The sequence below is a fragment of the Ooceraea biroi genome, chromosome 5 (genome assembly GCF_003672135.1).
Source record: "Ooceraea biroi isolate clonal line C1 chromosome 5, Obir_v5.4, whole genome shotgun sequence".
Taxonomy (NCBI): domain Eukaryota; kingdom Metazoa; phylum Arthropoda; class Insecta; order Hymenoptera; family Formicidae; genus Ooceraea; species Ooceraea biroi.
Window position 1 is genome coordinate 5,228,005 of NC_039510.1, and position 13,807 is coordinate 5,241,811.

The following is a 13,807-nucleotide window of genomic DNA, read 5'->3' on the forward strand; positions in this document are numbered from 1 at the left end:
TGCGATCTTCGACTGGCAAAGCATACGTATCGAAACATTTTGCACATCATCGTCTTGACTGACGAAACGTCGGGCCGTGAGTGCGATCCGCGCGAAACCGCTTCGGTTCCGCCTGTAATCTGATGCGTATCCCGGGGCCACGAGGATATAATCGAGGCCCCCGCGTATCCCGCAAGAGCTGACATTACGCTGGGTAAACGTATGCAAATGGACGCTGAGAACCCCCTTTAAATTCGTGCGTAAATCAGCGACGATCAATAACCCCCCTATTTTCGCAATCTGATCGCTTCATATCTGAGACGTGCGCATTATCGACTTACCTTCCGGGCATCAACGGAGCCGTAATCGTCCCTTGTCTGCAAATAATCGGGATTTCGTTCCAATTTCCTCAGTATTAACCGAATATTTTTTAACTTCGAAAAAGTTATCAAAAGATTAATCTTTGAAACTCGTCTAACTGAAGGAAAACTACTGTAGCATCAAAAATCAAAGAAGATTTATAATAAAATTATTGACAAATATTCAGTTTAATTACTCGCAAACTCGTTTTACTAAAAATAATTTACTCTGACGCTTAGAAAAATTTTAGAAAGATTAATTTCTTATTAAAACGATAAATTTGCAGATTGAAGGAGGAAGGAGGCAGAGAGAATTCTATCCTGGAATGAAGTATACACCATTTTCATCGATAATGGATTTATTACAAAGTTGTGCGCTGTTGAAAAATGGCGATGGCTGCACAGGACTATATGTAACGCTTTAATGGTAAATATTTTATCCTCTAGGATGCATGCCTTATACACGAGAGAGGCTTCTTAAGAGATACCGTCTGTAACATATCGGGATGCTTTAGGAGTGTACGTACGGGGGAGTAAAATAGAATAATCGGGACGTTACTTAGCCTACGAACGTGAGCAATACACGCGAGGGATACCCGAGGAATATGTATACCTCGGGTGTCCCGAGAATAACGTCGCTGCTCGCAGAGATTCCTCGACTATCTTCGGACCGAGTCACCCTCGCGAGAGGAAAGATGCGACGGTTTGCGGGACACCCCGTACACGCTTCTCGCGAGTTTCACGAGACGCTACTCAGGATATGAGCATACGAGCACGCTCGTTCGATATATTGCGTGGCGAGAGGAACTATCTCAAAGAACTGAGGTAATAAGAGAGAGAAACAAAGAGAAAAAGAGAGACAGAGAAAAAGGATGAGCCAGCTTAAAACGCGAAACAAAGATGATACGCTGCAAAAGAGCTGAAACGAGCCTTCTCGCTGATTGAGATACTTCCTTTGACGCGGAACAGCCTTAACGTCTAGGCGACTTAGGAGCTAGGAGACACGCAGGGACGCTGCCGCGACAAGTCGGTCAGTCCGTCGTAGCTGCGGGGCCCGCCGGGGAACGGAGGAGGCTCCGGTCCATCGACCACCCGCGGACGAGGGCCCTGGCAACTGCGACTTCCTCGTCTACCTCTTCATCGCAGAAGCGTGACCGCGGTAAAAAAGCACGCGAGAAGGGGAGTCTCAGTCGATGACTCCGGAGGCTGTTGACACCGGAACATTTGGGCACGTTTAATTTATTCCATGTGCTTAAACGACTTCGATATCTCGCGACAGAGACAGTTTCTAGACCGAGATGCAAGGTTTATCGAACAAATCTGAATCGTAGAATTTGAAATCTGAATTGTAGAATTGTAGATTAATATAATAATAAGTAATATTTGATAATAGGGGATGAAATTTGGTTTCTTAAGTGACGCAGAAAAACGCGCAGAGAAATCTGACAATGAGTGTTCCGGCGTCAACTTTTGCAGCAAACAATTCGTCAAATCCCCTTCGGCTTGGAGGAATCCCCGATCGATATGGGTCTCTCTTGTCACCGGTATTTCTAGCGTACAAAAGACAGGATTCACTTATGATTCACACGAAATCGCATGATCATGACGTTCGATCGGCGATCCCTGACGCTCCTGATTCGCTATTTTAAAAAATCGGCAGAAAGATCGTCGGTTTACGAAAACAAGACGTCGTGGATTGTTATTTTCGCATTGCGAGAGTCCTTTCACGCGGGACGTGTCCAAGCGTGAGCATCAGCTCCGAATCTCTGCGGCATGTTCGATTCGGCGCGAGATTTTTTTTCCTTCACCCGAGATCAGAGATCAGAGATCAGGGATCGAGGATCCGTCGCGGTTACATCCTCGACGAAGACGCAACGGTGGGCGAGAGGGGATACGAGTTCTCGGTTATCCAGAAATATTCAGCAGCGAGGACGCGTATCGATGTCGCGCGCAAGGATCATCGTCGGAGCAGGCTTAAAATTCGAATTCGCGAGTTACGCTCGCGCTTATCTAATTTCCCACGCTTATCTCGCGTAATCGTGATAATGTTAATTCAATGGCTAATTCCATTCGACAAACCGTCTCGATCGGTTGCCACAATCGTCAAAGGCCATCGCGCTGCGCCGCGACACAAAAGTTCGTACTTTCGCCGCGCGAGTAACTTTCATCTGTCAGTGTTTCGCAATGACCGTGCATTCGAGATTCGACTTTCGGTGCGTCGCCGGTCCCAGACGACTTTGAATCGATCCTCGGGATCGATAGCGGTCCGGACACACGGATCGTCTCAACCAGGACATGCGGCGGGAGCTCTTCCTTAGATCCTAAGTGTCGTTCTTAAAATTAATTGTTGAGGCAGTTGAGTTGGCAAGAGCAAGAGAATCAGTCGTGTTCGTCGTCCCCTTGACGACGCCGCCCCGTGGAAGCTATCCCGAAGAAGCTCGCGATTCGCCGGTTCGTTGCTGTTGTCTTCGTCATCGAAAAGAAGAGATATATTATGCAGATGGATATTTCTGACACCATCATTGTCGACGACAGATCAACTAGACCTCAGGGATTAGTTGACGAAGACACGACAAGCCTCTTAAATTATCCTCGATCATCCAGCTACGTCATGTTACACCACGTTACGTCGCAATCTGCGGAAGACTCAACGCAGACTGGTAAATGAGGAAACCGACTGCATTGGGTTCAACATTGCACGAGCTTCGATTCAGGCCGCTCATAGTTTCCTGATGGCGCGTCGCTGCGTTCTCCACCACGGCGCATCCTTCGTCCTCGTCGCTCAGAGAGCCAGGAACTTCATCAGGGCATCATAGATGAGCTGAGGATTGATGGTGCCATCAGCGGTGTATCTGACGCCGCGCAGCGAGCCATCATCGTGACTGACTACACCGTACTCGCCGACAATGAAGCCGTCTGGTGTCCTCTCCTCAACCCGGTATTTTCGGTAGTTCTGACCCTCCTCCACGTAGCCGACTTTGTGGCCGTCCTCGCCTGGAGTCTCTTCCGTCACCAACTGCGGACCATGGACGTTGCCGTTGCTACCAACACTGACCGACTCGTCCACCTCGTAGTTCTGCTCATCAGGCTCACCGCCTTGCTGCTGACGGACCACTGGCTGGCCTTCAGAGTCGTACACCTTGCTGGGTTCGCCATACACCTTGGCCGGCTGCGAGTAGACCTTGGCCGGCTCGGAGTAGATTCTAGCCGGCTCCGAGTAGATCTTGGACGGTTCCGAGTAGACCTTCTCTGGTTCGCCGTAGACCTTGGCAGGCTCACTGTAGACCTTGGCAGGTTCGCTATAGACCTTCGCTGGCTCGCTGTAGACCCTGGCAGGCTCGCTGTACACTTTGGCCGGTTCACCATACACTCGTTCAGGCTCACCGTACACCTTGGCCGGCTCGCTGTACACCTTGGCGGGCTCATTATAGGCGCGCGCGGGCTTGTACGATTTAGACGGCTGACTGTATGTCTTCGGACCCGATCGATTGTAAAGTGGCGCGTCATAGTGGCGCCCCATCTTGCGACCCTGAAGGCGATCTGTGGATTGCGCCTCCGACGGCTCCTGGTTTGGTTCTCGCGGCTCCGCGTTATTCACCGGCAGCTCATAATTCATCTCCGTTGGCAACGTGATCGCATCAACGTCGATGACACGCGTGGCTTCGTTCGTCTCCTCCTCCTCTTCATCCTGATTCTCATCCGCTTGACGTCCGTTCGTTCGCACGTACGCAGGCGTCTGCTGGATCCGCGGCGTCATGGTCGCGCGACCGCGCCAGCTCGTCCTCGGCAAGTCCTCGTCCACGGAGAACTCGCTCCTGTTGGACTCCGAGACGATGTTGCTGAGTTCCTCGGTGACAAATCCTGACGATGGCGACGGCGGCGTCGTCACCGCCGTCATCGTCGTCGTCGTACTTGTAGTAGACGGTGATAGCATTGGACGACTGGTACCTCTCGTCGTGCTCCTGGCTGCTTCTCTAATCGGCAATTCGACCGAACTCGGGGGTCGCGTCACCACCGCTGCATCAGCGCCGTCGTAGTGCTCGACGCGTACCTTGTACGGAGTCGCCTCCACCGTGGACGTGACGCTCACGCCAATCACCTTCTGCCGGCTGACGACTCCTCTGCCGGTTCCGCTGGTCCCGTTTGACTTCAACGAGGTCGTCCAATCGCGGATACCCAGCGGCGCGCTCGCCATCGTCGTCGACGTTGTCGACGGGGTCAGACGCGTCGAGCTGATACCACCCGGCGTGCTCAGGTCATCAATCAACGACGCCAGGTTCTGCTGCCGATTCTCCAGCGTGCGCTGGCTGATGGGGTAGAAGCGAACGACCTCGTCGCGGCCGTTCGCCGGCTGCGACCTTGACACCGCGATCGGTCGACCGCCGATGGGGTTCCGGGATATCCGGTAGATCGACGCCTCGTGCTGGTGCGACTCGGCGGTCGCGCTGTCACCCGCTGCGGCGGTCGCGTCGCGATGACCGCCGCGCCGGAAACCACGGCGTCGCTGCGGCGTCGGCGCCATCGCGCCGTTTATGAAGACCGAGAGGAATTCCGTGCCCGCGAGTATGTCGCTCTTCTTCGCCGGAGCGCTGCGCGCCTCCTCCCAGACCAGTGCCGCCTGAAGCAGTACCTGAAAAGCAAGCGATCATTTAATATCACGTCTCTGATCGTATGCTCTGAATACGCTCACTTAGCAAGATAAGCGACGGTTCATGACGAATAAAAAAAACTTTTAAGTTTTCTTATTTCTTTCCAGAGATTTAATTAAAGTTATATTTTCTCCGTAATTTTAATACCAAACATTTTGACACTACTGAGATACTCTAAAGACTGTTTGAGTAAGATCTTAAAGTTTGTTAAAAGGAGTCTGCTTTACTGCAAATTTTTGTCAGTTTCGTTCCAGCGACTCATTCATTTCTCGATACTTTGAGGAAAAGTCATTGCTGACAAGAATGTCTTCATATGCAATATTTTGTATTCACCTTGTGATCATATACATTAAAATTCAAATTGAGCTGTCTTTCTTTCAGTCGCAATCTCGTAGACGGGAACCATCGCAGTAAACAGGAAGCTCAAGTACACGTTTAAATTACGCTACATTGCTGGAACGAATAAATAATAGCAAGCAAATGAAGTCGTATCGACGCCCGAATTGCCACGTAACGTGCGAGTAAAGAGTCCGTCGAGGAACGCGGCTGACGTCGTTTATAGGGTGCAACATTTTAGTCCCGCGCCTTTTGTGGCGTCGTTAAACACACGTGAAATCGGCATACAAGCTCGCGACGCACTTCAAACGTCTCCTCTGAAGAAACCTGAAGAATCGGAAAAAATGTGCGGTCGTGTCGAACGTCGACGATGGACGATAAAGCGCGTTTTACGCGTTCCGCATTCGCGAAGACGCACGAAGGACGCAAAGACAGGTGTGTGCATCGCTTATAAAGTCCTCCAAAAAGACATGCCGGGACCGCTCTTCCTCTCTCTTTCTCTTGATGGAAATCTCCAACATTTTTACAACAGATTCGCCTTTCGTTCTCGTGGCGCGTTTATTACTTCTTGCTCGCTGAATCTCGCGCAATTCTCGCGGCAGCTACGGAAGCATTGATTGCAATTGTTGAGTGAGACAAAAAAGATTCGATTTGTGCCCATCTAAAATAAATGAAATCTCAAAATCTTTGGTTGCCTTTCGAGCTGTATTACATAGATTCCAATCTATTTTATTATCACATCTTCTTTGTTACGAATAATCCTTGGAGAAAGCCGATTCAGGTGGAGAATGTCGAGGTCCGCGCTGCACCATACGAAACGTTGCGTTCTCCATGCAATGCGCGCGTTCTATCGCACGTGGATCTATTCGCTATCGCGTCTCGCCGGTGTGAGACTTTCAAGCACGGGGCATGTGAATTATGCACCGGACGCGAGTAATTATCGTCCGTTAAATATCCGTCTGATTTTTCAGCCGCTCGAAGTTTATCGATCGCTCTCTTAATCGACTTCCAATCGCCGCTCGCCGCCGTATGGTCCCACGCCTGTACATAATGAGACACGCGAGCGGCTATCGCGAGCGTAATGAGATACCTGGATGCGCCTTGCGAGTACCCTGTAACCGCGACCTTGACGAGGTAAGAGGCCTGACCCGTCGCGGATGCGTCGTGATTTATGCGGGAGCGGTGCTACGGTTTATCGGGATCCACCCCCTCGCTCTCCGCCGTGCCACCGAGATTATCGCTCAATGCAGCTGCCCCGGCGTCTAATAGAACTCCGGAACCATTACGCGCCCCGGAGATCTTCCCGCATTTGCAAACAATGGTGAACGCCCGATCCTCCTCGAAGCGGAATCTCGTCGCGAAACCCGAGAAACGCGAGGCACCAGGTGCGAGAATCGCGCGAGGTGCTCAAGATGATCAAGAGAATCCAATTAATCTGAAACCGATCTGAAACGCTCCATTATCCGCGCTGAGAGGACGGTCTAGCAAGAGGACGCGTCGCGAGATCTCGTGACCGTTCGCGGACCTTGAAGCAATTTCAGCGATTTTTTGTCTGCCACGACGCTATCCGCATCCGAGGCGTTCGTATACGCACGCTGCGGCGATCTGTATTCATACGTTTCGATTATAGTGATCATCTCCGCGCGGAGGCTACGTGACTGCGAACGTTTGAGCGATCGAGTGGACACGGTCCGGCCCCGGACGCGGAAACGACGTGCTCGTGACGCTTTCTTGACAAAAGAGGATCCAAGATCTTCACGGTCGCCGTGAAAAATCGACGTCTCGCTGCTTCTTGTCCGCTGCGAGGGAAAAACCTGGAGCAATCGTGCGGAAGGACGTCTCCCTCGGACGACGGAGCAGCAACAAAAGCGAGTCTCTTTCTCTCTCAGCTCTCCCTCTCTCTCTCTCTCTTTCTGTCTCTCGATTCGAATCTTAATGAGCCCAGCGTAACATTGTGAGCATTTTAAGGCAAATTCGATGGCAATTAGCTGTGCGTGCTTCTCACGTGCCGGCGAATCCGCGTCCGGGAGATAGCGGTGGCGGCGGCGGTGCGCGAACATAAACGCTTAATTTATCTCTTATTACGCGATTGCCCGGCGACATGCACCACACACATACATACAGCACGAGGAGAAAGGATGCACTGGGAGGAGCCGCGGACGAGCGCCATGGGCGCCGCGAGGAGCAAGGAGACGCACACGCATCCTCTCACGCACTCGGAGCGGAGAATTTATTTGACAAGTAAGTGTTTCTCAAAAGAAATCTTCCCATGTGGAACGTCTCCCCGATATCGGGCGCAAAGTTATTGTACATTCATACTGAATAAGTAACTACGCACGAAAAGCTGCGAGCTGTAAAAGAGATGCGAAATACGGGGATTTGCATGGCCGACGTGTACATACCGTACTAATAATTGAATCCGGTATTTCGATCGCGCGAGAGATTCCAAAATTCCGCGCGACAATCCGTACGCTCTCAGTTTCGGTCCATCCGGAGGGACGGATCCGGCGACGCCAATGCACCCTTCTAAAATCCCGGGGACGTTCACGAGGCCGAGATAACATGCCCGATCGAGTGTGCCGCGGGGAACGTTAAGCGCGAGAGATTTAAGTGGCGGGAATAATTATTCCGGTCTCGCGTCAGGTCGTGGAATTAACGTCGGCGAGATCGGGGGCCCACCGACCGTTCACGCATTCAATTAGCTATCGCGCGCGTCCCGAGCGGTAACAAAGTGCGTGTATCTCGCGATCCGCGCGTTCTGTACGCGTTATTGCGTGATAGTACGGGGTTGCGCGCGAAAGAGCGCCGGCGCGGACGAAGCGGAGGGCGGCAATACGTTTCCGCTTTTATCGCGCAACATTATGCGAGTCTGCGAGCTGCGAAGGGGGTCCTGCCGAAGTTCGATTTTATTGCCCGGGTTCTCCTCTTGCTGTCTCTGTGTGCTGCGGACTCTTGCGGCTCTGCGGGAAGGTCGCCGCCGTCCTTGCCCCGATCCGAGTGACGGTTCGCCTGCTTAAGATGCTTAAAGATTAAGCGCGGTGTGTTCAACGTCGCTCGGACTCTGCGGTTCTCCGCGCGCGAATCAAGTGAAAGGTAATCACAATGAATATAATTAACAACATTACCAAATAATCCGACATCGAGCAACATAAATTTGATTTGTCGTCTCGATAAAAAGATTTAAGTTTTTTTTAAGTTTAGTTTCTTCGCGATCGTGGCTGTTAAGTGTTCTGCATCTGCAGGTTTTTAATCTATCTGAATTTGCTTAGAAAGTGCTCTTCTTCGATACTGACTTCGTTTTAGAATTGCCGATCTTTGGAGCATGATCATACGGAATGCGCGCGAAGCGGCTACTGATGACATCGCTCCTCAGCAACAGGAGAAACGAAGGTGCAGAGAAAGGGTGGGATATAGTGGGAGATATAGAAGAAGGGTGAGAGCCAGGAGAGGCCCGCGGCGTGGGTGTATACGTGGCTCCTTTATGATGCACCGAGCGATGCAGTATTTTCTCTCGACACGCCGTCGTCGACGCTCCTCACTCGAACGCCCAATCTCCATGTTTTCGAAATAAAATCACGTAATGAGACTAATGAAAGAAAACGCACGGAGGAGCAGAGAGGAATCTCGGGAATGCGGGAAAGAGCACAATGAAAAGTGAGATCTTTATTCGTCGTCGCGATGAATCCGTTGGACCTGCCAGTCCAAGAATGCAACGTTACGGTATCCATCTCTTGCTTCGACCTCTTTTATTAATGTTGGCCGCGGCTGCAATTATTTCGCGGCGATTTACAGCGCGGGGCTTTATCCTCGCCCGCGCCTTTATTGCTTATCGTGCCCCCGCGATTGCGAAACGGAAGGCGAAGAGGACGGCGGGAGAGGACCGAGAAGTTACTCCGAATAAAGCAGTCGAGATCCGCAAACCGGTACCACCGGTGCGCCGCGCCAATACTCGTCGCGGTCCCGCGCGAATAGACGCGCCGTTTCTACTCGTCGTCGTGAACAAACACGTGTTACGGCCGTCTACAATCGCATCGCGGGCAGTCGCGATACCTCACGGCTGTTCAATGCGTTCAATTCAACGCGTACTCGATACCGTTTGGAGGAATCGGGCCGCGCCCTTCGTGCTTGGGGTGCCGCAAGTCTCACGACTAACGAAACAATTTATACGACCGACAACCGAAAAGCAACCCAGATTGCTTTCAGGATATATTGCTTATCTCGATTCGGTGATTTACCTGGGCCGCGACACCGGCGATCCATCAAAACGCCAGGAACGCCCGCAGCATCGATCGCCGAGGCCGAGTTTGAAACCCCGAGAGCGCGTGAAATTCAAGCGCACCAATTCTCCCGTGCACCAGCCACTGGGATGAAAAAGTACCGGGCCCCATGGGCGACGTGCCCCGAACGCTTGACCGGTACGCTTAATTCTTCGCGGATGATTAATGCCGGCTCCTCCGGGATGATTATCGCCGCCGCAACGAGCGATCGACTCTTGAGACGTGATCCGGTCGATGTTTGCCCGGTGCTGCCGAGCGGGATTAATCATACTGTCTTCGGCTCGCGCGCGTTCACATAAATCGGCGTGATCGGCGCGGCGCGCGCGAGAGGAATTATAAATATGCATAGGATTAATATCGCGCCGATTTATGCAGCGGGGCTTGGCGGGACCTGCGCGGGATGTTAAAAGGCGCGCGCGCTCGGGACTGGTCGATCGACCGGCCGAATGGAACGATCGGTTTCCTGTTGAAAGGAGAACACGTGCTGTCATGCGGACACCGCGAGCTGGAGGTGAGGTCATACCGAGTCCAGCCAGCTCGAACCGTTCCAACCGCGACCGACACGCCTGCGATCGCGCGAGCGAGCGTAATCGACGCTTCGCGCCCGACAGCGTCGTTTATTAAGCGCGAGAGCGACGATCTTCGCTCATCAACGCGCTGCGACGCTTGATACGCGCTTGATGACGGATGATTGTTGCTAAATCGGACTGTCGCGCGTTCTCGTTGCTCCCTATCGGAATCACCAACTCTCGTGCATTGCCCTGCGTGCGCACCCTTCTATTTTCGGCGATACCTCATTACTACGCGAGAGGCCGCGCGGCAGGTTTATCGCGCGTTGCACCAAGGCCTGCAATCAATTATTTGTTATTTACAATGTGCGCGCGGCCGATTGTCTTCATTGCGAGAGCCACGTTGCTTCCTTCTCTGGTCCGCCCGAGATGGACTCGATAAATCGCGCTAATATATTTGTACCGAGCGGTATCGCCGGTAATTTGTCCCGTCATCCTGACATCCGCGCGAGATCGAGCGCTTCCTTCGCGCGCTAACAAAGTCGTTATTTCGCGTTATATTGATTATTCCTTCGTTCTTCCATCTATCATGCACGACCGTGTTACATCGCGCGAGAAGCCGCGCGTTTTACTCTCCCGATCGCGCCGATATCGGAGATCGAATTGAGGAGAACGGCGCTTTCAACGGCCGAGTCATTGCAGATCTATGAGTTACGTATGATCGATAATTGGAAGGCAGTGCTGCGACCGGGAACAGGTATACGTTATTTTACGCTTAGTTACGCGCAGCTTCTCAACGAGGATCTAATTCGCGGTTTGATGTCGGTGAAAAGCGAATAACGCTAATCTAACGGTAATCTAATCTAATGAAGCAGAATCCCACGCATTCTGGCGTAAGCAAAACGTCTCCTCGCAGCATCGATGTCATCGCGAATCGTTCGTAATTTCTTTGTCACGGCAACGATCTCCGGCTGATAATTATTCGTTTTTTTTTCTCAATTATTTACGAACGTCGGAATTACAATGTCCGGAAGGGTCTCCGCGGAGGCGAACGCACCTGGACGAACGAGACGACGCGCGCGATCGCGTTCCGATGTTCTGATTAAACGCTCGCTCGCGCGAGATCGACAACGCGCGGCGATACGGCCGGTTAATAAACGGGCGCAGGAATTCGCGTGGGTACCGCGCGAGAAGCGTGACGACGTCCCCTGCAGCTGGACGGATTTATCCGACGGATACTTGACGACTCGTGCCGTAAACAATATGCAGGTGCGGCTCGTCTCTTTGAAATGACGATCCCGTCATCGGCAAAGAATCACGGATTCGTGCGTACGAGACGCGCGTGGTGGGCGCGAGTCAAGTTAATGCCCTCGCCCTCGTTTTCGACCGCTTTTTGCCCCGTGCGTCCCTTCGGACATATACCTACGCGTCCTACTTTCAGCCAGGTGGAAAACGAGAAGTAGCCTCTCTTCAACGTGTAATGTCCGCGGTCTCTCTCTCTCTCTCTCTCTCTCTCTCTTCCTAGCTCTTCCAATTAAACAAGATATGCCGAGGTGGACAAGAACGCGAACCGATAACTCACGATCCGCGATTATATACCGTTTTGAATGTATCACACATCACAAAAGGTAGATCTCCAGATACATCTTGGTTTTAAATACTCTCAATGTATTCTCTGCCTAATATAGCACGCAATCTTCATGTAGATGAAATAATTTCAAGTCCTTATTAATGAATAGCCAAAAGACAAACGTGGCGAGATACTCATCAAAGATTTGCTGCCGCTTACCCGTGTAAATGAGTGCTTTGTTCGCCAGAGAGATCTTACTTCATTGGAGGAAATATTGCTCTCCTTTCGGGATTCCTCCGCCTTGTATCCGGCAACGCGGACATGCCGACGCGAAGCGAAGTGATCGAAGGGATCGCTCACGGGCGGTATGTGAAACAAATTGACACGGGCGTATCAGGTTCTGAGGAATCTGCGAAAGAGGCCCCGATCAAGGTTGCGGCTGGGCGTGGTACGTGTGTGAGTGCGTATATATAACGCATACACATAAATCCGCAGATATTACCGCGAAGATATAAGTGAGACAGATATCTTCATTACATTCGTAATCGGCACTCCATTTAATGAAGTTTGATTCTCGAGGCCGGGGCCTGCCTTATCATTTATTAATGTCTCGACGTTTCGTTATCGCAGCAATTAAACTTCAGCGAAACAAATTTAAATCCGTTAAACTTCATTCCGGATTAAGTAAGATATGTGATCTTTAGTATTCACACTCGCGACTTAATCAGACCAAATTCTGCAATTCGCGATATTATCGTAATTACAGTTCCCCATTTACGTCACGCGCATAGTCGGCGTAGATTGCGATTGGTGCCGCAGTTCTCTTCTGGAGCGCTCTGCGCGAGGCGTTCTCATTCACGAATCTCACCCGACTCGTTCGTGATTCAATGCGAGCGATTCCTTTCCGATGGTTGCAAATAATTGCCGCCTTGCGTCGACTTCCTTGCACGTGTCCTCCTTCCCCCTTTCGTCCGGTGTATTATAATCAAAAATGCAGCCAACGCAGTTGCAGCATCGCGCTCCCGACACGCGGAATATACGGAGGTAATACGCGGCTTAATTTTTCGTTCTATTCGAATTGGAACTGCAACTCGGAATCCAGATCTTCAGATCTTCAAATATCGTCCGAGAGAACTTCGCAAAGTGTACAATATTTATCTTATCGTGCCCAATTACGCGCGCTCGAACTCGCTATCGCGCGTATTTCACAAGAGTCTTCATGCTTAACAGAAAGCTCCTTCTCGCTCTTCGAAGTTTCAGGATCCCGTTTGTTGCTAGAATCCATTCTCGATCGCTCGCGATCCGGTCATTTCCTTAAACGCGGAAGAGCGTGAGCGTATGAACGGGATCCGTATCATGCAAGTCGCGATAATGCGAGATGCAGCAAAATACAAAATTACCCGTGACTCCCACACTTACGGCACATTCTGTGCCACGCAAACGCACGCTCCTACGCAGTGAGAGCGTACAGCATCATCTGAACGTGTCATTCATTGAGATTTCTACGCGATCCGTGCGAGCGTGATATGACAGTCACGGGATATCGGTGGACTGATCTTAAAAGCCCAGAAGATCAGCGCAGGCGATAAGGAAGCTTAAGAGCGCGAAAAGATGACAGGATTTTCAGAGGGAATCCGCTACTACCGATAATATCGACGCGCGTGTGCATGTTAAGTATCGTAATATATTATAATATAATACAACGTACTGTCCGCACACGATCGAAAACCGTGAGCAGTTTGCGAGTGGTTTGCGAGAAGACGTAATTAAATTACATGGAGAAAAAGAAAGAGAAAGAGAGACAGGCGCGCACATTCGCCGAGATATCACGGCTATTAATTGCGAAACGATCTCGGAGTGCTCAAGTGCCTTAAATCCGAAAATAACGATCCCGGATTCACGCATCGGTGCGTCTTTACGAATCGGCGTTTACCCGTTGCTTTTATCGGACCCTCGCACGCCGATTATGCCGCATACCGCGTCTTTTACGTGGCTCGACACTCGCGCGCGTTTTACTCTTTCTCTTTCTTTCTCGGAGCCGCCTCTCTCCTAAATCAGAATACTCGTAATCGCGGTTAATCTCGAGGATCGCGATAAACGAGGCGGACGCCGCTATTAAGCCACTCAC

The 13,807-nt window shown here is 51.3% G+C and overlaps 1 protein-coding gene across 1 annotated transcript in view; it reads right to left on the reverse strand.

Annotated features, from left to right (window-relative positions):
- Positions 1-679: 679 nt before the first annotated feature.
- The window catches only part of LOC105287587, a 37,703-nt gene continuing 24,575 nt past the window's right edge, over positions 680-13,807 (reverse strand). Inside the window, exon 2 of the mRNA XM_011353211.3 lies at positions 680-4,968. Coding sequence (XP_011351513.1) covers positions 3,121-4,968 — 1,848 coding nt within the window. The 3' untranslated portion in view covers positions 680-3,120. The remainder of the gene's footprint in view (positions 4,969-13,807) is intronic.